General features: G+C 38.3%; 1 protein-coding gene across 4 annotated transcripts in view; it reads right to left on the reverse strand.

Annotated features, from left to right (window-relative positions):
• The window catches only part of ITGA9 (integrin subunit alpha 9), a 588,487-nt gene that overhangs the window by 151,454 nt on the left and 409,803 nt on the right, over positions 1-27,230 (reverse strand). For all 4 annotated transcript variants that reach the window (XM_034425607.3, XM_034423994.3, XM_034424808.3 and 1 more), the window contains exons 21-23: positions 8,648-8,731; positions 8,112-8,220; positions 4,643-4,750 (exon numbers count right to left, since the gene is read on the reverse strand). In XM_034425607.3, the coding sequence (XP_034281498.1) occupies positions 4,643-4,750; positions 8,112-8,220; positions 8,648-8,731 (301 nt within the window). The remainder of the gene's footprint in view (positions 1-4,642; positions 4,751-8,111; positions 8,221-8,647; positions 8,732-27,230) is intronic.

Raw genomic sequence — 27,230 nt, forward strand, 5'->3', positions numbered from 1 at the left:
AGAAGGAGGCCTATGCCCTTTGATGGGCTCTTCTCACTTGGTGCCAATTTCTGAAGGTGAACAAGATTCCATTCCAGATGTGGACTGATCACAAAACTCTGAAGGTTCTAAAGATCCCAAGAAAACTGTCTCCTAGCAGGCACAGTGGGCCCAATACTTTCAAAGATTCAACTTCACTCTTTGCTATTTGCTTGGGGGGGGGGAATAATTTCCTGGTGGATGCTCTATCAAGGTTCCCATAATACAACAGTGCAAAGCCAGAAATAGTCAAGACCTTGCTCCCAGCATTGCAACTAGCTGCTCAACTAACCATTAGAGTGCAAATGAAGGGGAACCTTCCCCTACCTTGGCCTTTAAGCAGGCCTTAACCAAAGATGAGTGGTTCTTCCGTCACAAAGACTCCTGCTCCATGCATGAAGGCTTGCTCCGGGTGGAAGGGAAACTGTATGTTCGCCAGCCAGAGACTTAAAACCATTGAAACCTGCCATGACTCAAGGCTAGCGGGACACTTTGGGTTTGTAAAAACCTTACACCTTCTGAAAAGACAATTTTGGTGGCCATCCCTCAAAAAAGACATTGAGAATTATATAGCCAGCTGCCCCATCTGTGCAGCTGCCAAACAAAGGAAAGGGAAAATGCCCAGCTTTCTGCAGCTAGTAGCATAATTTATAGTAAAATTGTCAGAAAGTGTGGGGAAACACCGTCATCTGTGTGATCACTGACCTGTTCTTGAATCAGGTCCACTTCATCTCATGTCAAAAGATCCCCCACCACGTCTACCGCCTTCATGGTGCCCCACATTGTATAATCTCCAACGGGGGGTCCAGTTTACGTCCAAATTTTGGAGGGCATTTTTGGCCCTTTTGGAGACTGACCAGAGTCCGAGTTCAAGTCATCATCCCCAAACTAATAGTGGGACGTTAACTGACGAACTCATTTCTGGAGCAATACCTTAGGTCAGAGGTGTCAAACTCAAGGCCCACAGGCTGAATCATGCCCATGATGAGTCAGATCTGGCCCACGCAGCCATCATGGAAACTGTAAGTGGCCAGTACATCGCTTTGGCCCAGCCTATGCCATCCCGGTGTGCATGCGTGTGCAGGTGGAGGGCACACATGTGCACAGGCCCAGTTTGCCGCTGCCATGTGCAGGGCAACAAAAGTAGTCTGTGGGACTACAATAAAAAATATAGTTCAGACCATCCAACTTTGCGAGACCTTTTTTTTCCCCAAGAGAAGTTGGAAGGTCTGAACTATTTTATTTTATTGTACTCCCAGATTACTTTTGTTGCTCTACACATGGTGGCAGCAAACGGAACTGGAAAGCAGGTTAGTAATGTGGCTATCCTCAGGAGGGTTGGGGGGTGAGGGTTTGGTATGAGTGGCCTGGCTGAAGGGCCTTCAGGTAAGCGGGGGAGGAGGGGGGGCAGCTCCGCACCCCCTGCCTTGCTTCATACTCCATTCCCCCATCGCTTCTCTTCATTCTTCTTCATTCTTACCCACTTCTTCTCCTTCTCCTTGCCACCATAACAGAGCAGGAGGCTGAGCAACAACACAGTGGTGCAGCAGCCACAAAGTGAGGCAGTGGGGGCAGAGGACGAAGCAAGATGGGGGGTACGAAGCTGCCACACACACCAGTTTACCTGAGTACCCTGCAGCCAAGCCATAAACATCCTGACAACTGCCTCATCTTGCGGCGGCTCCAGCAGCCTAGTCTAGGACCCCATATGCATCACTAAGCCTCTTGCTCCATTGGGGTGGCGAGCAAGGAGAAGCGGGCTGGTGGCCACATGGGGCCCTGGATGGAGTTTGTAGAGTCACTGCTGTGAGGCCAAGCAATTGTCATGATGTTGATGGCCTGGCTATGGGGCACTCAAGTAAGTTGATACATGGGGCAGCTACGCACCCTCTGCCTTGCTTTGTCTTCCATCACCCCCCATTTGTTCTGACCTAGGCTTCCTGAGACAGTAAAAAGCACACAATTAGTCCCCAAACCCTCTTTTTATTTCAACGGCTGGGAAATCTGTTCATTCACAGCCCGTAATGAGTCACAAATAGTTTGTAAAGAGTCCAACAGAAGTCTGCCACAGTCCTTCGGGATAAAGGTGATAAGCACCCACCTTTATCTCCCTTGACACGCTGCCAAAGACCTAATTGGCAATTAGCTTTGCAAGGCCACACAGAGCACAGAGTCAAAATGGAGCTTCAGAATTTAAACTGACCAGAACAAACAAAGTTGCTTCCTGCAAAGGCTCACATGCCTTTGTTCCTCCTTTATGTCTTACTGGAGGGGCCAATCATCTCCAAGCCTTACTCCCGAGTCGTCCCTTTTGCCTTAACTGTTCTTGCCTTCTGGCAGCTCTGTGCATGCGTGCATTGGGAACAGGCTCCCCCTGTTCCTCTGCCTCGCTGATGTCCAACTCTGGGGATTCCAGAGGCAGCACATAACTCCCAGATGGCCCTGGCCCCCTCTCTGCCTCCGACGCAGAGCCCTCGTCTGAGCCTTCCCCAGACTCCAGGACTGGCCCATGTTCCTCCCAACCTTCTCACTGTCCGACTCTCCTGCCAGCTCCGCAGGCCGCTGGTGGACCACACCACCACCTTGTTTCATCTTCCACCCTCACCACCCCCACCTTGCTGAGAGCATAGCTGGTGCCACTGCCATGAGGTGGGGTGGGAGAGTGATCGAACCTGTGTGTGTGTGTGTGTGTGTGTGTGTGTGTGTGTGTGTGTGTGTATGAGAGAGAGAGAGAGAGAGAGAGAGAGAGAGAGAGAGAGAGAGGGAGAGAACCACCACCAGCCCTGGTACAACTCTCCAAGGTTGACTCTCTCTCTCTCTCTCTCTCTCTCTCTCTCTCTCTCTCTCTCTCTCTCTCTCTCTCTCTCTCTCACACACACACACACACACACACACACACACAGAGAGAGAGAGAGAGAGAGAGAGAGAGAGAGAGAGAGAGAGAGAGAGAGAGAGAGAGGGAGAGGTTGGATCAGATTGCTCTTGCTCTCTCACACACACACATTCACACACACAGAGAGAGCCGATCCAACCTCCCTCTCTCTCTCTCTCTATGTGTGTGTGTGTGTGTGAGAGAGAGAGAGAGAGAGAGAGGGAGGGAGGGAGGGAGGGAGGGAGGGAGGTTGGATGGGATCATTCTTGCTCTCTTTCTCTTACACACACACACACACACTCACACAGAGGTTGAATCGGATTGCTCTCTTGCTCTCTCTGTTTCTATGTATATGTGAGACAGAGAGCAAGAGAAAGATGCTATCCAACCTCTCTGTGTATGTGTATTTGTGCATGTGAAAGAGAGAGAGAGAGAGACACAGCAAGAGTGATCCCATCCAACCTGTGTGTGTGTTTGTGTGTGTGTGTGTGTGTGTGTGAGAGAGAGAGAGAGAGAGAGAGAGAGAGAGAGAGAGAGAGAGAGAGAGAGAGAGAGAGAGAGAGAGAGATCCGATCCAACCTTGGAGAGTTATACCAGGGCTGGCAACTGTATGCTTCAGTGCCGACGGGGCACTTCTCCCTCAGCTGCTTTCTCTCTTTCTTCTCCCCACTCCTCCTCCTCCTCCTTCAAACAAAAGCACAGCTTTTGCCGAGCAGCGCCCAGGATTTACTTTGACAGGGGCAGGGCTTTGGAGATTCCTATCCCGATAGATCTCTATCATTCTGGCGGAAGGAGCGGGCCTTGGTATTTTTATAACCTGTCACCTGCTTTAGTCTTTCTTTACTTTGATGTATCTTCCTGGGCTAGGGAGGAGGGAGGGATTGGCTTGGGGCCATCTGTTTTGTTTTAGCTCCGAAGAAGACAAGAGAACAGCGCCTGAGAACAACTTCTTATCACCTTCCCAGCCTAAAGGTCTCACAGCAACTCAACACCTGGTGATTGGCTTGTGTTGGATTGAGCAGTGAGGAGGGGTTTGAATGAGTAACTTTTAACCTAACATTTTAGCATGGGAACTTCAGATCCTGCCTACTCTCTTTGCTATCACTGTCTCCCAATAAAAGTTCCTTTTGAAATGCTACTGTTTTTTCTTTCATGATAATAAATCAGGTTTGGTTCACATAATACAGTATATCACCTAATTATCTGGCAACATTTGGTAATTTTCATTGGAAAATAAATTGGATGAGCTTTGAAAAAGACTGGCCTGGACGTGTAGAAGATTGAATAAAACATTGATTATACAGTAGGTTTTCCCCAAATCGTCTTTCTCCAAATATCAGTAAGATTCTGGAACCACATAGAAGAAATCAAAACAGGGCCAAATAAGGAAAGCATTTTGGACATATACAAGTAGGAATGATTTCCTATTCATGTAAAATGGTTTTAGATTCAAGCCACTGTACTAACATTGAAATTAGTAGCAATTTACAAAGAAACATCAGTAATATCTTATAAAGCTATTTAGGCTGGAGTGCAATGGATTTGAACTTGTTCATAATTCAAATGAATAGCTTCCTCCCTTTTTCATATTTCAGATATTCGCCCATAAGCATTTTAATGTCATAAGTTAGCACTGCATTAGATCATACTTTCATCTTGAAATGCAAGTCTGTGGACATGCACATGTTACTGTACATGTTACTATCCAGTAAAACTAAAAAGAAAAAGAAAAAAGGCTGCACATTAGCTTACCATCATATGTCGAATATGGAACATATCAGCTCCAGTAGCAGAGAGACGATTGGGAACTGAAATGTCAACAAAAGATCTAGGAAGGGTACTTGGCCCAGCATTATAGACCTTCAAAAAGATAGGAACAAATAAAATATGTACATGCTTCAAAAATGTATGGCAAGACAGCTCTATTTGTGTTTAGCCCCTATCTTTATCAGACCCTTAATGGCTGACAACAGGAAAATGATTTTTTTCTCCAATAGGAATCCATGTTAAGGATAAAAGGAGCATATTCTATAACAAATTACTAATCTGAATGTAGAGCTTCAGAACATACATTTGGTGAATCTTATTTGAGAGCACTAAGACTAATAGTTATCCCAGTCCTGTATACATACATGCATACATCCAAATATTTATATATGGAAAAATAAAATAGTGCAGTTAGTTATGGATGGACAGATATACAGAAATGTTAATCTTTGTGTATTTAAGCAGTTTTTCAGAAAATATTTTCCTATTGTGCTAAAGGAAATCACTGTTTTTGATCTAATTGCTAAATTGTTTTTGTTTAGATACGATTCTCTTTTTGAAAGCCATCAAGCAGTCAACAGATTAATTTGGTATTCATCTTCTGTTTAGTAATCATTTCGATGACAGAGTCAGCTAAATGTTTAGATTGGATTTGGCATTTTTATCCAGCTGCCCAGTCCTTCCCAAGGACCTGGATAGGCAGAGGTTGTTTAATGGTGTTAAAGGTATTGTCACAGGATGGAAGCTGTTCCAAATAATTGCTTTTTGCAACTGATTGATGAGGATTTTGTCAATGCCAATGGTATTCAAGTGGTGCTCCAGATGTTTTGGGATTGCATCCAAGGTGATTTTCACTATTGGCATTCTCTTTTACAACAGTCTTTCTATTTCTGTTTGCAGATCCTTATATTTTGTGATTCCTTCTCTTTTATTCTGCTGTCTTCAGGTACTTCCATGTCTATTACCCAATTTTTTTGTCATTTTTATTGACAATTTTTATGTAGTAGGTGCTTGTCTGTTTGAATTCTAAAGTCTCAGAATCCTTTAGCTTCTTCATTTTCTATTATTTTATTTATTTTACAGGCCCACCATTTCTTGCTTGCAAGCAAATGGTATTTCTTGTTGATCTTCCAATGCACCATTTTGCTACTTTGTCATGCCGTTGTTCATGATCAGTCTGTGTGATCTTCTTGCAGAACCTACCTAGGTGACCCACTGTTTTTTCAGCTACTTTGTGGATACAGCATTTGCTAGTCTTGCTATCTTCTGAATTCTGGCTTTATATGCATTTGTTAAGATTTGGTCGTGCGCAGATAGAAATAGCCCCTCTGTCTCTTTCTTCAGTTTTCCTGCTTTTGACCATTATCAGGTTTTGTTGTTAGCTGTTCACTTGCTTTTTTTTTTTTTAAATGTACTGGCCATATAATACTTTGCTTTTCCATGTCTCTTTGGTATCCTTCATTTGATCTTTCTTGTTAGCCAGTTTGATCTCTCCAGTACTTAGTAGGCCTTCATTTTTATTATTATTTCTGTCTTGCATTCTAGAAATGTGTATGGAGCTTGACAGAAAGATTTTCCTTTGTATTAACAATGCCAATAAATTTACATTTTTTAAAGAAAAACATACACCTTGAAACTATCAACAATTAGGATCCATGATCCTACAATGTATTCCAGGCACTAACAGGGTGTTTAGAATGTGCATTCCTTAAGAAAATACCCTTTTCTCATTCTATATGGTTATATCTGAAATTGCAACAGAAAAAAATTGAAAGTACTCAGTGACATGGGATAGCCTTTGGAGGAAAAATCAGCTGCAGAAGCCAAAAAAGGAAAAAGAACAAAACAAAATCCTGGTCTCCTATCTTAGGCCTTTTAGTCACAACCTATAACCAACCTGTTATTATTTTAATGCTTTGCCCATAATACCAGGAAAATAATTAAATGGTAATAAAACTAAAACTCATAAGCTTTCTAACCATCAACCAGAAAAACATCTTGTAATCCATTTACTCATTTTTGGGGGTTGGAGACATGTGAATTATGAAAATGTGAAGTGGCAAACATGCTTCAAGTCTGGCATGAGCATTCCGGCCATGTCCATTAGCTATTCCATGCAGAAATCAAACTTCTTCTAGGCTTACACAATAGATAGAAAAAAATACTGGTACTTGTTTCAGTTAAAGAGGCATTAAGAAGGTTATATCTTGCCTGTTTTAGATCCAAATGCTGCCCACTACCAGTACAAATGTATCTATATAAAAGTAAGTTATATCAAGTTTAATGAACTTACTTCTTGTTGAAGGAATATATACAGTAGCAGTTGCAGATACTTAATTTTATTTCATTTTTTCTTTAGGCTAGGATCCTTTTTTCTTTGTTCTATTGACAATTTTTTTCTTTTATCATGACCTCTGTTCAGCATGCCAGTCAAAGACAGAATGTAGGCCTGACTTTAAAAAAGGCATTCCAAAAAGACCATAGAGTCCTAGACCATTTATTGTACTGTAGCAAAGAACATACATCCATGGCCTCTTTTCATTATATCCAGCAAAATCCAGGGGTGAAATGCTCCCGGTTCGGACTGGATCGCCTGATCCGGTAGCGATAGAGGCGGGTGGTTCGGAGAACCCGTAGCAATAATCCCTGCATCCCTCCCATGCCCAGCTGAGCCGCACAATCATCAGAGGCTTTTTTTTTTTTACTTTTAAAAGCATTTTTTCTACAACCTCTTCGGCCGAAAAAATGCTTTTAAAATTAAAAAAAAAAAGCCTCTGATGATTGCGCGGCTCAGCTGGATCGTCAAAGGCTTTTAAAAGCATTTTTTCTGCAACCTCTTCAGAGGTTGTAGAAAAAATGCTTTCAAAAGGCTCTGACGATCCCAGCTGAGTTGCCTGATCTGCAGAGGCTTTTTTTCTTTTAAATGCCTCTGACGATCAGGCAACTCAGCTTGGATTGTCAGAGGCTTTTAAAAGAAAAAATGCCTCTGACGATCAGGCAACTCAGCTTGGATTGTCAGAGGCATTTAAAAGAAAAAAAGCCTCTGCTAATGAGGCAACTCAGCTTGGATCGTCAGAGGCATTTAAAAGAAAAAAAGCCTTTTTTTCTTTTAAATGCCTCTGACGATCCAAGCTGGGTTGCTTCATTAGCAGAGGCTTTTTTTCTTTTAAAAGCCTCTGATGATCCAAGCTGAGTTGCCTGATCATCAGAGGCATTTAAAAGAAAAAAAGCCTCTGCCGATCAGCTGGGATCATCAGAGCCTTTTGAAAGCATTTTTTTACAACCTCTTCGCCGAAGAGGTTGTAGAAAAAATGATTTTAAAGGTAAAAAAAAATGGCCATGCCCACCCAGACACATTACCCCCACCACCAAGCCACGCCCACAGAATCGGCAAAATCCCAGGGATATTGATAAGCCCACTAACAAACATGGCTCTGCTGCATAACACTTTTACCTGAAGAGTAAAATTTAAGTCCTGAAAATGACACTCAAAATCTTCCAGCTTTATAAACTGAGATGCTGCCACTGATTCGCCATAAATAAAAGAACTGGGAGACACTGTTCTGAAGAAGGAAAAGACAGAACATATAAGAATGTGACTATGACCTCATTTTATTTAATTGCACAAATTAGTTCCTTCTCTTAATAGTTTTTTGAAACTTGATATCTTTTTGCTAAGTAATGTTATCACATAACAGAAAAGAAAACATAAGCAGAGTTATGGAAAATTAAAGAGACAGGTCTACAGCATGACCTCCTTTTGACGGGTACTATCCCAGAACATTTGACTTGAACATTTGGTTCAGTAGATCTGAACCTAAATAACTAACTCAACCTCAGAAACCATCTCTTAGTCCATAATCTTTCTATGAGAAGGACAGCAATCAGCACTAGTATTACTGTCTGAGAAATTATTTGGGGGGAAAAAGAGATGTTCTATCGCTACCCTTGTTTGTAAAGAAAAGAAAAAATAAATGATCACTTTTGTACCCAGTGATGGATGAATCCACTTCATGCATCAGGGGAACTGTCAACATGAGAGAATTGTCCTGAAGATTGTGTTCCAAGTTCCCACTGCAGGAAACAAGAGAATCAAGGATATTATATACTATAATGTCTTTTCATCCAGGAGCTCCTTATAATGTTCATACCATTTCCTTCTATTCCCCCCACCCAAACAACTCTGAGTTAAACTGGACTGGAAATGATTAACTAGCCCAAGCCATTTAGTCAACTTTTATGGCTAAGGGTGAATTTTAACTTAACTTTTCCTGGTGCTTCACCAGCATTGTAACCACTATAGCACACTGCCTTTCATTATCAACCAGGACAGGGAATCCTTAAGGGGCTGTTGGCTGGACCAACTGGATTAAGTACTCTCTCCCCACTCCAATTGGACAAATGGATAATAGAGAAATCTCATTAAGTTTTATAGAAAAACCAAAATTTGTTAAGACATACAAATCTAAAGATTCTAGTGTAGACCCTCACAAGATTTTACAATTTCATGAAATTTTGTGAATTTTTAATTTTTTTTAATTAAACGTGCAGAAGACTTTTTTTGTTGTTGTTGTTGGCAGAACTGACCCTTGCTATATATCTATATTTTGGGTGTCTGCAACATAACTTTAATATTAGCACTTGCCATTGTCAAATATATTCAAATATATTCCCATTGCTTGTTGATGCAGTATAAACTGAACTTCCTGTGACAGTCCTAAACAGATTAGTATGGAAATAAGTTGTCTTTTGTAAATCAAAGCTGGTATTTTAAATTTTGGCCAGAAGCAAACTACAGTTAGCCAAGGTGTTTCCAGTCTAGCATATTTCAGTTTCTCAAACTTATCACTGGTAATAGCCAAGATACCCTATTTTGTACTCCTTTCTCATTTCACTCCTCATCATCCCTGGATAGGATGATGACTCAGTTACCTAATCCCCAGTAAACCATTGCTAGTCAGCCTAGTCCAGATTTCTCCAGTTAGCCAGCTTGACCAAAGACTGGGAAGTTATAGGGATTGCAGTTGAATACAGCTGCCCAGAGTCACCTAATAATGACAGGTGACAAGGCCATCCAGGCGGTCCTGTTTGCTGGGAGAAACAATGCAAACAGGAGCCATGTGGCTGAGGAGCCAAGAGCAGAGGCAACTGAAAGGAGAGCCAGTAGCAAGGAGCAGCAAAGCAAAGCAGATCCTGAGAGCAATGCAGAGAGGAGCGTGGAAAACAATGGTAGAGCATTGGTGGAACCGGAGGCTGTGGGTTGTGGTGGAGCATTTCAGCAAAGGGGATCAGTGAACTGTTGACTGAGAATGGCAACAGAACAGTGCAGCAGACCAACATATGAGGGAGTGGGGAACGCCATGAACTGAGAAAAGCAGGGAGAGCTGAATACCTGGTAGAGGCAGGAGAAAAGCAAGTAGGAAGAGGATAAAAAGACAACATAGGACACAAGGCAAAAAAAAATCAAAAGCAACTAAACAATAACAAGTGCAGAATATATAAAGGCAGAGAAGAAAGAGATAAATTAAACCACAAGAAGGCAGGGAGGTAAAGGATCACAAGAAAGAAGGGAGGAAAGGGATAATTATAGAACATTCCAGTACAGGCTAAGAACAAACCTTGCACTTAAGCCCACTCAACACTGAAAATTTTAAAATTGGACAATTTAAATGAAATACTAGAAAATTAAAATTTTAAATTAGACAATTTTGAACTTAAAGACCTTAAACTAGACACTTTTAATTGTTAGAACTTTAAATTTTAGTTAGACTTTTTCCCCAAATCTTAAATTTTAAATGATCTATTAGAGTATCAAAATTCTAAATTGGACCATTTTTCCCTTTTAAAAATCTGTGGTAAAACCTTCTACATTTTCATTTTCGATTTTTTTTAAAAAAATCCACTCATGGAAGAAGAAACTGATACTACTGAGATCTGCAAAACATGTTCCATGTATACACTTATTCCCATAGAATACCCTAACTATATATGTACTAAATATAAACTAATCAAGCTACTAGGAGAAAAAGTAAAGGGTCTAGAGGAAACTCTAACCACTCTGAAACTCAATGTTCAAAATGAGAAACCCCAAACCTTGGAAGAAGAATATGCCCAAATTGAACATAACAATGATCAAACAATTTCTAAAAGAATTGGCCCCTTAGAGGAAGAAGAAGACAGATGGAAACATGTCACTTATAGAAAAAAATACAAACCTAGTACAAAATCCCTGTCCAACCCAACCCACTCTGATGCAACCCCATTGGTGCTAAGCAATCGATTTCATGGACTCTCCCTGGAAGAAAACATGCAGACACATAGAAAAGAAGTATCATTAAATGTCCCTAAAAAGTAGCACCATCAAATGCTTCTGTGATAAAATAGAAAAATACTCCAAACCTCCCTAGGGAAAAAAATGCAAGTGTTGGTGATAGGATATTCAATTCTCAAGGGAACAGAACCAGCTGTCCGTAGATCAGATAGTCAATCCAGAAGCCGGGTGAGTGACACCAACCCAGGCAATAACGTACCTATTTGGAATTATTGGAAAATAAGACCCCAAAATTAAAAGCAGCTGTTGGACTGTGGGGCTTAAAGATTGAAAAGGAAAAAAAATGGGTAAAAGACCCAAACTGAATTTTGTTGCAGTAAACTTAAACTGGATGATTTGGTATTAATAAATTTCTGAAATTTGACTGTGCCTGTAACTGGAGTGGAGAGGAGAAATGGATATTCCTGAGAATTAATGCCTCTAAAAGAAAATGAAGCTAATGAAGATAGAGATGGATGGCTACAAAATAGCCATGGAGTCTGCAGTGATTAAACAGAGAAGTGGATTAAAGAGATTTCCCTTTCTGGGTGGAAAAGAAACATGTTAATTGGCTTTTTACCTTGGATTACTTGAAATTAATATTGGGTATAAGGATTTTGGAGATTCCTACTCTGTCCCAGATGATTTTAAGAAAGAAGAAAGAAAGAACATTTTGGATTTTAACAATGGAGACTGACAAAACTAGGTGTGGCGTAGTTAACAAAGACAGGAAGCTGATGCACTACGCTTGGATCAGACATTTTAAAAGTTTTAAAGGGACATACAGAAATTCTTTACTTTGAACTGATGAACCTTGAAATAGAGCACTTTGAACAGAGAGGAAAAGGAAGAAAAGGAAGAATTAAAGTGGATAAATTTAAATGTGACTAATTGAAATGTAAAGTTTAAAAGCCTATGTATATATGATAAAGTTTAAAAGCCTAAGTATATATGATTTTTGGATAAAAACAGGAAGGGTTGTGAAATAATAAAAATAGAAAATAAGAGGTGGCCATTAAAATAGTGGATGATATCAAGGGGATAAAAATAATAAAGAAGAATATATTTTGAGGCAGGAAAATTTTAAGAAAATGTACTGTTTGATGTAATACGTTTTAATTTTAATTTGCAAGCAAATGTTAAACTGATGAATAAGGATTGATTGAACAAAATACAAGATACACAGATGCTAGTGATTAGTCTTGAATTAAGGTAATACAAGTTGGAAATGATGACTATTATGAAATATACTGAGATTTAAATTGAAAGAGCAAGATGGAAAAATGATATAAAACAGATAATTATGTTACAGTTAAAATGTGTGGGATGGATACCAACTAGATAAAAGTTTGAGACTCGGTGGAAATACGTTGGAAATTAATTCAAAATGCTGGAAACAGCCAAACAAATAGGAGGAGAGTTGGAGGAGACTATGCTGGAAATCAGCCCATAAAATGCTGGAAACAGCCAAACAAATAGGAGGAGAGTTGGAGGAGACTATGCTGGAAATCAGCCAAACAATGGAGGGAGTCAAGGAGGAGACTATGCTGGAAATCAGCCCATAAAATGCTGGAAACAGCCAAACAAATAGGAGGAGAGTTGGAGGAGACTATGCTGGAAATCAGCCAAACAATGGAGGGAGTTAAGGAGGAGACTATGCTGGAAATCAGCCCACAAAATGCTGGAAACAGTCAAACAAATAGGAGGAGAGTTGGAGGAGATTGAGGAACTATTCTAAAATCAACTAAATAGTTGGTGTTTTGGAGGGGATCAAGCTGAGAATTAATCAAATAGAACAAGCTGGAAGATAGTTAAATATTAGAGGGAGATATAGTGAAAAATATATTAAAAATTGGAGAGAAATCTGTGTAATATGTAAACTGGGAGAAAAAAAAACTAAACTAAACTGATTTGAGGATAAGGGTCAAAGAATTAAAATTAGACAAAATGTTGTTTTATAAAATATAATAAAAATGGAGTGGTATTGAATTGAAACTAAGAATAAATGGTGATAAAATTGTAAGGTAAACACTTAACAAGAGGTTAGAATATTGTAAAAATTATTTTGATATGACTTGTATAAGATATAAGGTAAAGAAGAATAAAGATATGTTTAGAATTGTTATGCAGATGTAAAAATGAGTGAAAGTGCATTTGAAACTAATTTTGGATAGATATAATGGATTTATATAGATGAAAATGTGAAATTTGAGGTAAAATTGGTTTTTTCTTAAGTTTTGAATTTCTTTTTTATCTTCTTTTTTTTTCTTTTTTTGTTTATTTATAAAAGATGTAATGGAAATTGTGAATTGAGCTTGTGAAAGGAATGTAAGCATGGTAACCATCTATGACCGGATCGAGATTTTTGCTCTTGAAAGTTATGTTTTTATGTTTAAATTTGAAAAAATAAATAAAAAATATTTACAAAAAAAAAAAAAGATAGTCAATCCAGAGAGGTATGTTGTCTCCCTGGAGCTAAAATCAAAGTTGTGGCTGAGAACTTAACCAAAATAATAACTTAACCCACAGATTACTACTCTTTTCTACTACTACATGAATGACACAAAAAAGGATTTCAAGACAATATTAAGTGATTACGAGCAGCTATGCAAGAAAGTCAAGGTCTTAGGCGCACAAGTAGTTTTTTCATCTGTACTGCCAACAAAAGGATAACATCCGGTAAGAGAACAAAGAATTCTAGAAGTGAACCACTGGCTTTTGGTTGGTATCACCAAAAAAACTTTGGATTCTTGGACCATGGTATGTACTATGGATTCCTGGACCACAGTATGTACTATGTACATGATGGGCTTCTGGCAAGGGATGGACTGCACCTCACAAAGACTGGGAAGAATGTTTTCAGAAAATGACTGATTCAACTTATCAGGAGGGCTTTAAACTAAAATTGAGGGGGGGGGGTTGACCAATCTCCAGGAGCTAATTTCAAGCAAAAAACCCTAGAAAGCAAGTCAAATAATGAAATAAGGAGAGAAGGGAAGGAAGACAAACACTAACACTGACAGGAAGCATACACAGAGTCAGACATAAAGATCTCAAGTGCCTCTATTCAAATGAACAAAGTCTGGGGAACAAACAGGGTGAACTTGAACTTCTCATTGTTGTTGTGCTGGTCTGCCCTTTTATGATCATATTTTTCAGAGTTTCCCAAGATTCTTGAGTTGTTTTTCCCTTTAGGGAAATACATGAAGGTAGATATGATAAAGTTGGAATAACAGAAACTTGGTGGGATGAAACCCATGACTGGAACATATTGATAGAAGAATACAAACTGTTCAAAAAAATAAAGAGACTCCACAAAAGAGCAGGTGGAGTTGCATTGTATGTACAGGACCACTATATTGCTACAGAAATTGTTGTTGTTGTTATTTGTGAAGTCATGTCTGACCCATCACAACCCAATGGACAATGTTCCTCCAGGTCTTCCTATCCTCTACCATCCTCTGGAGTCCATTTAAGTTCATGCCTACTGCTTCAGTGACTCCATCCAGCCACCTCATTCTCTGTCGTCCCATTCTTCTTTTGCCCTCAATCTTTCCCAGCATTAGGGGAGGCGTGGCCAGTATCACGGTGGTATGATGGATCCTTTGAGGTCTCTTGAAGACCCATCAATATCTCCATTGTCCGGGGGTCCAAGTGACCTAAGTTGTCCTGTAGGGACAACAAACAAGAGGGGCACGGACTGTCTAGCACAGGGAGATTGCAAACTCCCTGGCTGGAATAAAAGAAGCTCCTCAAACCGGACAGTGAAGAAAGTGACCATAGAAGTCGCTAGGAAGCTGGGGCGGCCGCAACAGAAGAGGAAGAAAGGAGACGGTATGTGACATCGAGGTGAGAGAGAATTTGATTTTTTGGATTTTTGGAAAAAGATTTTCCCGTCAAATCCACCTGTAAAATAAATAGAGTGGAAAAGATTAGCTGAGAGGGAGGAGTGAGAGCATGTGTGTATTCGCTCTCACATCCGGTAATTTAGTGGCGAGGAAAGCGAAAGTAAGCTTTTTTTTTTACTTTTTTACTTTTTTCTGACTGAGAAAGGAGAAGTTGGGGAACCTTTTAAAAAATAAGAATTTGGATAAATGGATTAATGAATTAATGAAGATTGTATCCCATTCTACTTAAATGTGATGGAATGGTAGTAATTGATAAAAGGAGACTTTCTAAACTAAAGACTGTAAAAGATACTGAACTGTGCTTTGCTGAAAACTAGTCAGTGGCAGTGCCATCTAGTGGCAGAAGGGAAAATGATCTTTTTGAAGAAATTTCAACTATAGCTGACCTTGACATTTTGGCTGAATTATAACAAAACAGATGTGTAAGAGAGAAGAGTGAACTTTGAATTCTGTTTTTGTCTTTTAATCATCTACTATTTTTTTTTGTGTGTAGCTTTTTCATTTATTTACTTGTGAATATTTCGAAGTATTTTGTTTTGAATTGTTGATGGATAAATAAAAGACATTTTATTTTGTGTTTGTTTTTTCTTTCTCCTTTATGGAACTTTTCATCAATATTTTTTTTTGTCATTGGACTGAATAGAACTAGACTGGCAAGAATTTGGATTAAGAATAGAAGAGTCAGAAGAAAAAAAATTGTCTGTTTGAATTTTTATTTTTTGCAGTTGGATTTTTCCTTGTTCATTCTTGGATGTAAACTATTTTTTTTCTCTGTTGTTTTTTCTTCTTCTTTTTTTCTGTTTGGGTATTTGGATTTTTGATTTTTGAGGGAGGTGGTTGATTGGGATTTTTTTTAATTGTATTTTTAATTTTTATTCCTTATTTTTATATTCTTGATTTTTGTTAATCCAATCATCAGGGAGGATTAGATATCTGGATTATAAATAAACCATAAGTGGATTATAAACTTATTCTAAACAGTGGAAATGAAGAAATTTATATCTCATTTACATTCAACAGCAAGCCCCTCATTGACAGAAAGACAGAAAACTTCAGAGATGATGGAGTTAAAAAATTTGATACAATCGCTGCATGATGACCTGAAACAGGACTTAAAAGAAATGAAAGATATGATTGGGAAAAATGAAGAGAGAATCCAAAAAGTAGAAGAAAAAGCGGAAATGACAGAAAAGAAAGTTGAGGAATTAGAAGAGAAACTTGTGTCAGCTGACAAATTGCAAGAAAAAAAATAATTATCTTGTTGGAAATGGAGCGCTTTGATTTTTATCTAAGATTTCAAAATGTAGAGGAAGAAAAAGGAGAAATTTTACCTGAGGTGATTGCTGAGATATTGACAGAAGTTTTGGAACAACCTAAGGAAAAGATCCTAAATGAGATTGATGAAGCTTTCAGAGTATATACAAGATATGCAATGAGAAATAAATTACCGAGAGAAGTACATGTAAGATTCACAAAGAAGGCAGTGAAAATAGAGATATTACAATCAGCAAGGAACCCAGCATTGAAACACAAAGATAAAGAAATTGTGGTTTTGAGACAAATACCTAGAAGAGTTAGGGATTTGAGGAGAGAATATAATTTTTTAACAAAATTTTTAATATCTAAAGGAGTGGGTTTCAGATGGCTAATACCCAAAGGAATTTTGGTGATATGGCAAGAACAAAGACACAGACTAGATTCTTTTGAAAAAGCGAAACTATTTTATGAACAATTTTGTGGACCATTAGAAGACTTGGGAGCAATAGGAGAGATAAAGCGAAAAGTTGAAGAGAAGGATAAAGAAGAAAGTGTAAAGGAGTAGGAAGGTAGAGATTAAGGGAAAGAGCAAGAACAAAGGACCCAAAGTAACAAAGAGAGACAAGGGCGACGAAGTTAAAAACTAGTAACAAGTAAAACATGGAAGAAGAAATAAAAGCAATATCAATAAATGTAAATGGATTGAATTCGGCAATAAAACGGAATAGAACTTTGAATAGATTAAATAGTTTGAAAATGGACATGTTTACAAGAAGTACATATTAGAAAACAACATATAAAACTATTAGAACACTCAAAATTAGGAGTCTTATTTGCTTCATTGATACAACAAAGCAAAAGGAGTAGCTCTGTATATTCAAGAAAAATTAGAACCTAAACTACTCTTTGAGGATGAAGAAGGCACAATTCTGATGGTGGGAATAAGAATGAATCTTAAACAAATACTTTTAATAGCGTTATATGCACCAAATGAAAAACAAGAAGAATTTTATGGGAGATTACGCAAGAAATTTTTTAGAATTGGACTATGAACATATATGCATAATGGATAATTTCAATGCTGTGGTAGATACGGATTTAGACTATAAAACAATGAAGACAAACAAAAAACCTAAAAAAATATTGCTGAAATCTTTTTTTTACAATGATAGAAGAATTGAGTATTTGTTGTGGTCCGCTAGCGGTCTGCACAGATTATGGCTGAGCTGACGATGAGGAGGCTGGTGTGGTGTCGCACCAGCAGCCTGTGCAGCTGGTGCTCGAGTCGGACAGCGAGGAGGCTGAAGAGGATGTGGTGCCAGAGGCAGAGACTCAGCCAGGGCCTTCAGAACCTCCAGAGGCTCCTTCAAGTGAAAAGAGTGAAGTGGAGGAGCCTCTTCTCAATGCTCGAGCACACAGGGCTGCCAAAAGACAGGAGTGGCTACTCAGGAGGAGGTCTCCTCGAGAGTAAGGCTTGGGGCTAATTGGCCACTCCCTTAGCCTATTTAAGTTCACTCACAGATAGCACATGCTGCTGGAAACAACGTTTAATTACTACACAGAGCATTTTGAGAGTGAGTTTCCTGTTATCTGGGCTGGTTGCCAACCCTTGTTGGACTTTGTTTATTCTCTGTAATTCATAGCAGGCTGATAAGGACATTTGCACTGGAAGCCTGCATTTTGGAAGGGGTCTGTTTGTACAGAGAGGGCTCGCAACTTAGGCGTCCTCCTGGATGCACGGCTGTCTTTAGAAGAGCATATGACGGCCGTGGCCAGGGGGGCTTTTTATCAGGTTCGCCTGATACGCCAGTTGCGCCCCTTTCTGGATCGGGACTCCCTACGCACGGTCACTCAAGCACTCGTCACTTCCCGCCTGGACTACTGCAATGCTCTCTACATGGGGCTCCCCTTGGGGTGCACCCGGAGGCTACAGTTAGTCCAGAATGCGGCCGCGCGGGGGATTATGGGAGCGACGGGGCGCTCACATATGACACCTCTCCTGCGCGAGCTGCACTGGCTTCCTGTGGTCTTCCGGGTGTGCTTCAAGGTGTTGGTAACCACCTTTAAAGTGCTCCATGGCTTAGGGCCGGGGTATCTGCAAGACCGCCTTCTGCCAATAGCCTCCCACCGACCGGTTTGCTCGCACAGAGAGGGCCTCCTCAGGGTGCCGTCGGCCAGACAGTATCAGCTGGCGACCCCCAGGGGGAGAGCCTTCTCTGTTGCAGCATCCGCCCTCTGGAATGACCTACCCCCTGAGATACGCATGATATCAGACCTCCGGACTTTTCGTCGGGCTCTGAAAACACACCTATTCCATCTAGCCGGGCTGGCTTGATCCCATCCTCTCAGTTTTAATTGAATTTGGTTTTAATTGGGTGGTTTTTAATATCTTGGGCCGAAATTATTTAATTGTTTTTAAATTGTTTTTAAATTTTATATGCAATATTTTATCTTGGCTGTACACTGCCCTGAGTCCTGCAGGAGAAGGGTGGTATAGAAATAAAATAAAATAAAATAAATAAATAAATAAATTAAACAGAGTTTTTGGAGCTTTGTGTGTGTCACACTCCTTGGGATCCGGAGCTGGGGCAGAACAGTATTCAAGATATTTGGAGACAAAACCACCTGAAAGAAAAACAATACAGTTTTTATTCAAATAGACATCTATCATGGTTAAGGATAGATATGATATAGATGTCAACAGACCTTACAAACAACATACAAGAAGTAAATATTGGTTCAAGCATTTGGGCGGATCACAACCCAATGACAATAAGATGGAAAGGACAAAAGAAAAAGACAAGATGGACTTTGAATACAACAATATTAAATGAGAAGGACTTTCAACAGTTTATGGAAAAAGAATTAGAGTTTTTCTTTAAAACAAATAAAAAAGAGGACACATCACTTCAGAATGTATGGGACACAATAAATGTATATATTAGGGGTCTGGCAATAACATATTTGGGAAAAAAGAAGAGGAATCTAAGAGTTTAGAGAAAGAATTTCAAGAAGACATTCAAAACAGTACAATTAAGAAGTGAATGGAACTGAAAAAGCACGAAATAAACTTAAATGAACAAGAATTCTTAGCAAATAAATTAAGAGTATCTAAACATAACTTTTTTGAAAATGCAAATAAACCAGGAAGATGGTTAGCATATAAAACAAAAAAGGACAAGAAACTAATAAATACTTACAAGATGAAGAGGGGAAATTAGACTATAGAAATGAAGAAAAGAAGATAATAATTCAAAAATATTATGAAAAGCTTTATTACCAAGAGGAAATTTCGGAGGAAGAGATAACAAAATATTTAGAAAACTCAGATTTACCTAAAATAACTGAACAATACAAGGGAATGTTAGAAGAAAGAATAGCAATGATGGAATTAACAGAAGCGATTAAAAGATTAAAAAATGGGACTTCCGGCGGTGACATCATCGTGCCAGGAATAAGAGAACGGCGCTCCATTCTCAAAGTTCCAATATTTTTGATCACGAATCCGATCCAGGCGCTATTGACCTCGGAGGGGTCAATAGAAAAAGGAGGAAACCCTGAGAATCTCGGTGAGGACAGCAATCCCTCCGAAGGTTCAGGGGAAACCTCTTAATTCTGATAGGAAAAAAGCCAGCCATTTTAGCTGTCCTGAAACATTGACAGCTGATTAGTAGGAAGCGAAGATCAAATTAAAGAAGACATCGGTAGGAAACAGAAAGAAGAAAAACGAGAATAGAAGAAGGTACTGCTATAAAGTGCGAACAGAAATGGGTGAAAGTGAGTCTCCAAGCAAGCGATGATAAGCAGCAATGGAAAAGTGAGTGGAGCGGAAAACACAAATTGACAGTGACAGCGCAGAAAGTGATAGGCAGTGGAACTGGAGAGACTCCAAGAGAAATACCATTAAGGAGTTGTGGATCATAAAATAAAATATAAAACAAATTGATTTTGGAGAGGAAAGTGTTTGGAATTAGAACTCTAAGCGAGGTGAGAGACCAGAGAAGATCGGAAAACAACGTGGGGCAAGAGATTTTGACAACGGAAAGTCAAATGAATGGCGGACATTGGAAATGATAACACGAGCAAGTAGAAGGTAAATCGGGATGAAATCTGAGTATTAAAATAAATTACTTTGTGGTAAAGGATGTTACCCAGAGGAGAGAGGAAGAGGAGACGGACAGACTTTTTATAAGTGGAGATTGCGACGAGGCGAGTGACTGATGGTGGATACCGGAGGGGCGGAGAGAACAGCTGACTGTTACACAGAACCTTCCTGGCTGGAAATTAATGAGTGGTGGAGCTAAATTAACTCTATTAAGGTCTTTTTACTGAACACTTGGATTATAATTGGACACTTGGAATTGGATACTTTGAGTGTTGGGACATTTGGATACTTAACTTAAAGGACATTGGACACAATTAACAGAGAGAAAAAAGTGGAATGATGCAAGACTGAAAGAAGAAGATATTATAAAAGGAGGAAGGATAACATTCAATGAAGTAAAATCCAACTATTTAAACTTGATTATTAAATATTTAATTAATTATTAACTACTAAATACTAAGTAAAAAAGCGACTGTCGAGCCTCGGTTGGGTCTCGCCATCACTGGGGAGGACGACGAGGAGGGGGCAAGCTGCTGGACTCTCCAGGGGCGTGTCACCAGCTGTTTGAGAAGTCTTTACCACTCGCGCACAAAACGAAGCAAACTCTTTCATCGGAGATAGGGGGCATGGAGTTTGCAGATGACGCTGCCTTGTGATGTAATAGAGACGTGCTCCTCCTACAGGCCAGCTAGGGGAAGGAGGGATGATGTTGACTGTTTGATTGCTAATTGATTTATTGTGCTCCTCCTACAGGCCTGCTAGAGGAAGGAGGGGTGATGTTAATTGTTTAATTGCTAATTGATTTATTGTGCTCCTACAGGCCTGCTAGAGGAAGGAGGGGTGATGTTAACTGTTTAATTGCCACTTGATTTATTGCTGCGTATATAAAAGGTGCTACACTGCGATTGCGTGTAGCGCTAACTTTAAACCTTGTTTCCGGCTTGTGCCTTTCTCCTGCCTGTGTTTGCTGTGCTGAACCTAATTAAAGGATTGCAACTGCCTTATTCCATTCTGGTGTTGGCTTGTTTCCAGTGCAGTTGGGTGGACTGGCCGAGATAGACATATATATTGTCAGTCAAGCTTCTGGGTTTATAAAGTGTTTTATCTTACTATTTAGCCTTTTATTATCTTGCATGTTTAGAATTATAGTATAGTTAAATTAGATTGATTATATATACCAAAGAAATACATTGTGTATAGTAATTAAGGGTAATTGACATTAGCTAATAGTAACTTAATAGTAGAGTAATTAATTATAAAAGGGAAAATTGTTATTAATGAATTGCTGAAAATCTATTCTTGAATTAATGAACTGCTGAAATCTTAAACTTTTCCCTTGTCTCCCCCCCCCCTTTTTCCTTCCCTCATTTAAGAATATTGCAAAAACGTAAAGTAGGATATTTAAAACTGTGAATAAGTATACAGAAATATATATAGCGATTTTGATTGTGCGATAGAGAAATAGCAATATAGTGAATAGTAAATATTATCATACTTGGGCAGTACTTTTGGATTGTTAGATGCCATAATTTGAACATTTATATAGATAGAAATACAAAGATCCAAATAAAAAATCAGTATATGAAATTTTGGGGACAGATAATGAAAAAAGTACAAATGGCAACTACAGGTTCATCAACGATCACTAAGACAAGCAAGAAGATACCCTCAAACCAGATGACACTTTCAGCTTCTCTGGCGCAGCAAAAGCCAGTTGACACTATGTCAGGGGCAGAAAAAGAAAAGGCAACCTCCATTCTCAACATGCAAAACATTCAGTCAGTATTAGCAATGATTCAGGAGGGAATGAACAAAACACAAGAGTCCATAGCTAATAACCATGAAGAAACAAGGAAAAATCATGAAGAACTCAAGATAGATATGGGAGAAATAAAAGATAACATTAAGAAGATGGATGAGAAGATTGGAAAAATACAACAGAACATTGCAGAAAACGAGCAAAGGATCCAAAAAGTGGAGGAGAAGATTGAACAAATGGACAAGAGAATGGAAAAGATGGAGCAAAATCAAGTGTCAACCAATAAGGATCTGGAAGACTCATTAACATATTTAGAAATGAAAAAGGCATCTTTTTTCCTCAGATTCCAGAATGTATTGGAACAAAAATATGAAGACCTAGGAGAACTGATGACAGAGATACTAGCAGAAGCAACTCAGAGGGATAAAGAAGACATTCGAAGGGACATACATGAAATCTATAGAGTCCACACCAACTATGCCCGAAGATACAAGCTGCCAAAGGAAATACATATTAGGTTCACAAAATAATCCATTAAAGAAGATATTTACAGGAAAATGAGAGAAGAGACAATTGCATACAAAGGAAGGGAAATTATGACTCTCAAACAAATCCCAAAAGGAATTAAGAGACCAAAGGAAAAATTATAATTTCTTAATGACACAATTGAATAAATACAAAATATTGTTCCGATGGCTAATACCGGAAGGGTTACTGATTTCCTGGCAGGAAAGAAAATACAAGATTGACAGTCTAGAAAAAGCACAAGACTTCTTTGATCAGAATTTTGTATTGGAAGAGGAACAGGAAAGCAGAGAAGAATTAGAGACTAAGAGTCAAGAGGAACACAGGTCAGAAAAAGAAGAAAGAGACCAAGAAGAAAAAAGAAGATTGGAGAGAGAAAGAATTGAAAGAGAGGGAGCGAGGCAAAAGACACAAGTAATTACAAGAAACACAAGGAGACTAAGAACAACAAACAGATAGAAAATAATGGAACAAAAACTAAAGATGACCTCAATTAACATCAACAGACTAAATTCACCAACCAAAAGAACACAAATATTCACAAAATTACATAAATTGGAGATGGATGTCATAATTTTACAAGAAGTCCATATTAAGAAACAACACCAAAAACTATTAGAAAACCAAAGATTAGGAATACTGTACACATCATTAGCAGATCAGAAAAAGAGAGGAGTTGCAGTATATGTTAAGAAACATTTAAAAACAAAGCAAGTATATACTGACACAGAAGGACGGATTTTGATGATAGAAATACAAACAGAATAAAAAAAATTATTATTAATATCGATATACGCACCAAATGGAAATCAAAGTGAGTTTTTTAAATAAATATATAACATAACTAAGGATTTGGAATACGAGAATATTTGTATCATAGGAGATTTTAATGCAATCATGGACACTGAAAAAGACTATCAGAGCAATAAAAAGAACAAAACCAGGAAAAAAACATTACTGGATACATTTAAAGACATGGCAGATGAATTACAATTACATGATGTTTGGAGAGAGGCGAATAGACAAGCAAAACAATATACATTCTATTCTGGCCCACACCAATCATGGTCCAGAATAGATATGGCCTGGACAACCTCAGAACTTAGGAAAGAAATAAAAGTTATAGAAATATCACCAAACACCTGGGCAGACCACATCCAATAACAATAATATGGAAATGATATCCGAAACAAAAAAGGTGGATGATGGACACTGGAATGATTAAGGACAAGGAATACGCACAGATGATTTGTTAACACAAATTAACACAAAGGACCAAACGTCGTTACAAAATCTATGGGACACGACGAAAGCATATATTAGGGGCCTAACCATTGCATACGTGGCAAAGAGAAAAAAAGAGAAACAAAGAATCAGGAATGATTTATTGGAAGAAATCAAGATAGAAGAAACTAAATTACAACAGCACCCTAATAATAAGATAGCACAGCAAAAACTTAATTTGGCTAAACACAAATTGAATTTGACTACAAAAGCTGATTTGGCACAAAAAATAAAAATGGCAAAACAGACCAACTTTGAACACGCAAATAAAACTGGACGCTGGTCAGCCCATAAATTAAAAAAGCAAACAGACAAAAGAATTATACACCAACTCCAGGACGAATCAGGAACTTTATTCCATACACACGTAGATAAGAAAAACATAGCCAAAACATTCTTTCAGAATCTCTATCGGCAGGAAGATGTCCCGGAAGACCAAATTCGAAAATATCTTAGTAAAGTGAATATTACACAATTCGAAGAAGAACATAGAGAGACCCTGAATCGCCCCATAACAATGACTGAATTGATTGAAGCTCGTAAAAAACAAAAGAACAATAAAACTCCAGGACCAGATGGAATTCCTACTGAATTTTATAAACACTCCCAACAAGAAATAGACGAAATATTGCTACAAGTCTTCAACGCAGCATTATTGACAGCTGAAATCCCAAAATCATGGACAGAAACCATTATTACGTTAATACACAAAGAAGATTTAGACCGGACCCAAGTTAGGAATTACAGACCCATTTCATTACTCAATGTAGACTACAAACTATTCATGTCAATATTAGCGCAGAGACTTAAAACAATAATTCATAAATACATACATACAGACCAAAACGGCTTCATACCCAGGAGGCAGATTAAAAATAACTTGAGAACGATCATAGATATACTGGAATACTACGATAAGAAAATAGATAAGGAAATAGCTTTAATATCTCTCGACGCCCAGAAGGCCTTTGATAATTTAAATTGGTCCTTTCTTACATCACAACTTGAATTAATGAATTGCGGAGAGAAATTCCTTAAATTGATAAGAAAGATTTATTCCTGTCAAACAGCCAAAATTGCAATAAATGGTGACATGACACAAACTTTTGACATCCAGAAAGGCGTATGACAAGGTTGCCCCATGTCACCTCTATTATTTATAATCGCACTGGAAGTTTTACTAACGGAAATCAGGAAGGAAGAAGACGTAGAAGGCCTTAAGATTCGGGGAGAGGAGTATAAATTACTTGCCTTTGCAGACGATGTGATCTTCATATTGGAAAACCCAATACGATCTGGAACCAGGTTGATGACAATGATAGAGGAATACGGGGAAGTTGCGGGCCTCAAAATAAATAAGCAGAAGACGAAAGTATTGACGAAGAATATGACCCAAACACAACAGTTGAAATTAGAACAAGAATTAGGACTTCAAATAGTAAAGAAAATAAAATACCTAGGTATTTGGTTGACAGCAAAAGCAACTACAATTAAAGAAGATAATTATACCAAATTGTTAAAACAAATCAAAAAAGACTTAGAAATTTGGAGTAGATTACAACTCTCATTGATGGGCAGAATTGCCTCAATAAAAATGAATATAATACCAAGAGTACTATATTTATATCAAGTGATACCAATACACCCCGGAAGAGATTTCTTTAAGAACCTCAACAAAACAACAATGAACTACATATGGCAGGGAAAGAAGGCCAGAATTAAAATCAAAGCCCTACAGGATTCACGGGACTAAGGAGGCCTAGCAACACCAGATTGGGAACTCTACTATAAGGCATCAGGATTGACCTGGATTAAAGAATGGATGGAACTCGACAACAAAAGAACTTTATATTTAGAAGGCTTTGACTTAATAAGAGGATAGCACGCTTTCTTATGGGACGGATCGGATAAAAGACACATGTACTTCCAATGTCATATAATTCGAGCTTCATTATTCAAGATCTGGCAGGATATTAAGAGAACTCACTATACTAAAATACCAAAATGGTGGTCCCCGATGGAAGCATTGATATACCCGAACACTCTCGAAATAGGAAAAATGATGAGGTACCAAGACTTACTGAATCATGAAGGCGAACTCATCTCAAGACAGCAACTCCAAAACTCCGGCATAAATATCGATTGGTGGCCCTATACTCAAATACACTCAAGACACATAGCAGACAAAAAGCAATATGGAATCTCGAATAATTTGAACGAATTGGATAAGATTTTACAAGGCCCAGAACAAAAAATGATAACCAAATTATATAACTACTTACTTAGATATAAATTACTGGAAGAAACAGTAAAAGAAAATATGATAAGATGGGCCAGGGACATAGGGCACAACATCCAACTGGCAAACTGGGAGAAATTGTGGAAACAGAACATCAAAATGACAAGAGCCATACCCTACAAAGAAAACCTCATAAAAATGTTTTACAGATGGCACCTAACACCAGCCAGACTAGCCAAAATATATCCAAACACCTCCCCACGCTGTTGGAAGTGCAAAACAAAAAAGGGGACATACTACCATGCCTGGTGGAAATGTACAAAGGCCCAACAATACTGGAAGGACACAAAGGAAATTATTGAAGAAATAATAAACCAACAAGTAGAAAACACTCCAGAATTTTTTTTATTTGGAATGATAACAACACAACACAACAAAGAGACAAAATACCTCATCATACACATTTTGACAGCAGCACGGTTACTGTTTGCGCAAAATTGGAAATCAGATCAACTCCCAACCAAAGACAAACTAATCTCAAAGATAACAGAATGTGCCGAAATGGATAGACTGACACTAGAACTCCAAGATAAAGAAGAAAGTGAATTCTATCTTGTGTGGCACCAGTGGTATCAATGGCTGGAAAAGAAAATCAGTACAAATATAGATTAAAGAAAATAGGGTAGAAAAAATAAAACCGGAAATAAATAAATAAAGAGGAGATGCAAGATTATTTCTAATCTAAAACATCTGAATTGACAATGTATTACTTATATATTAACTTATAAAGCAATATATATTCTGATGATGATCAAAACATATATGTAAAGTATGGTGTGGGTAGGTTGGTGGTGGGAACTCGTTTGTCTTTGTAATGTCTTTGTATTTTTTGTGTTGTCTTTATATCTCTGTTTAAAACTCAATAAAAAAAAAGAGAAAGAAATGAATATGTTTTTTCAGATAAATACCAACGAACAGACAACACTCCAAAACCTCTGGGATACAGCCAAAGCTTACATAAGAGACCTTACCATTTCATATACAGCAAAGAAAAACAAGGATAAACAACAGACAAGAAACAACCTATTAACAGAACTCAGAACACATGAATTAGAACTGCAGAAACAACCCCACAATAAAATAATTAAGGGAAAGTTAAAACTTGTTAAACATAAGATTAATTTAA

Source organism: Pantherophis guttatus, chromosome 4 (genome assembly GCF_059756535.1).
Source record: "Pantherophis guttatus breed Tessera chromosome 4, ASM5975653v1, whole genome shotgun sequence".
NCBI lineage: Eukaryota > Metazoa > Chordata > Lepidosauria > Squamata > Colubridae > Pantherophis > Pantherophis guttatus.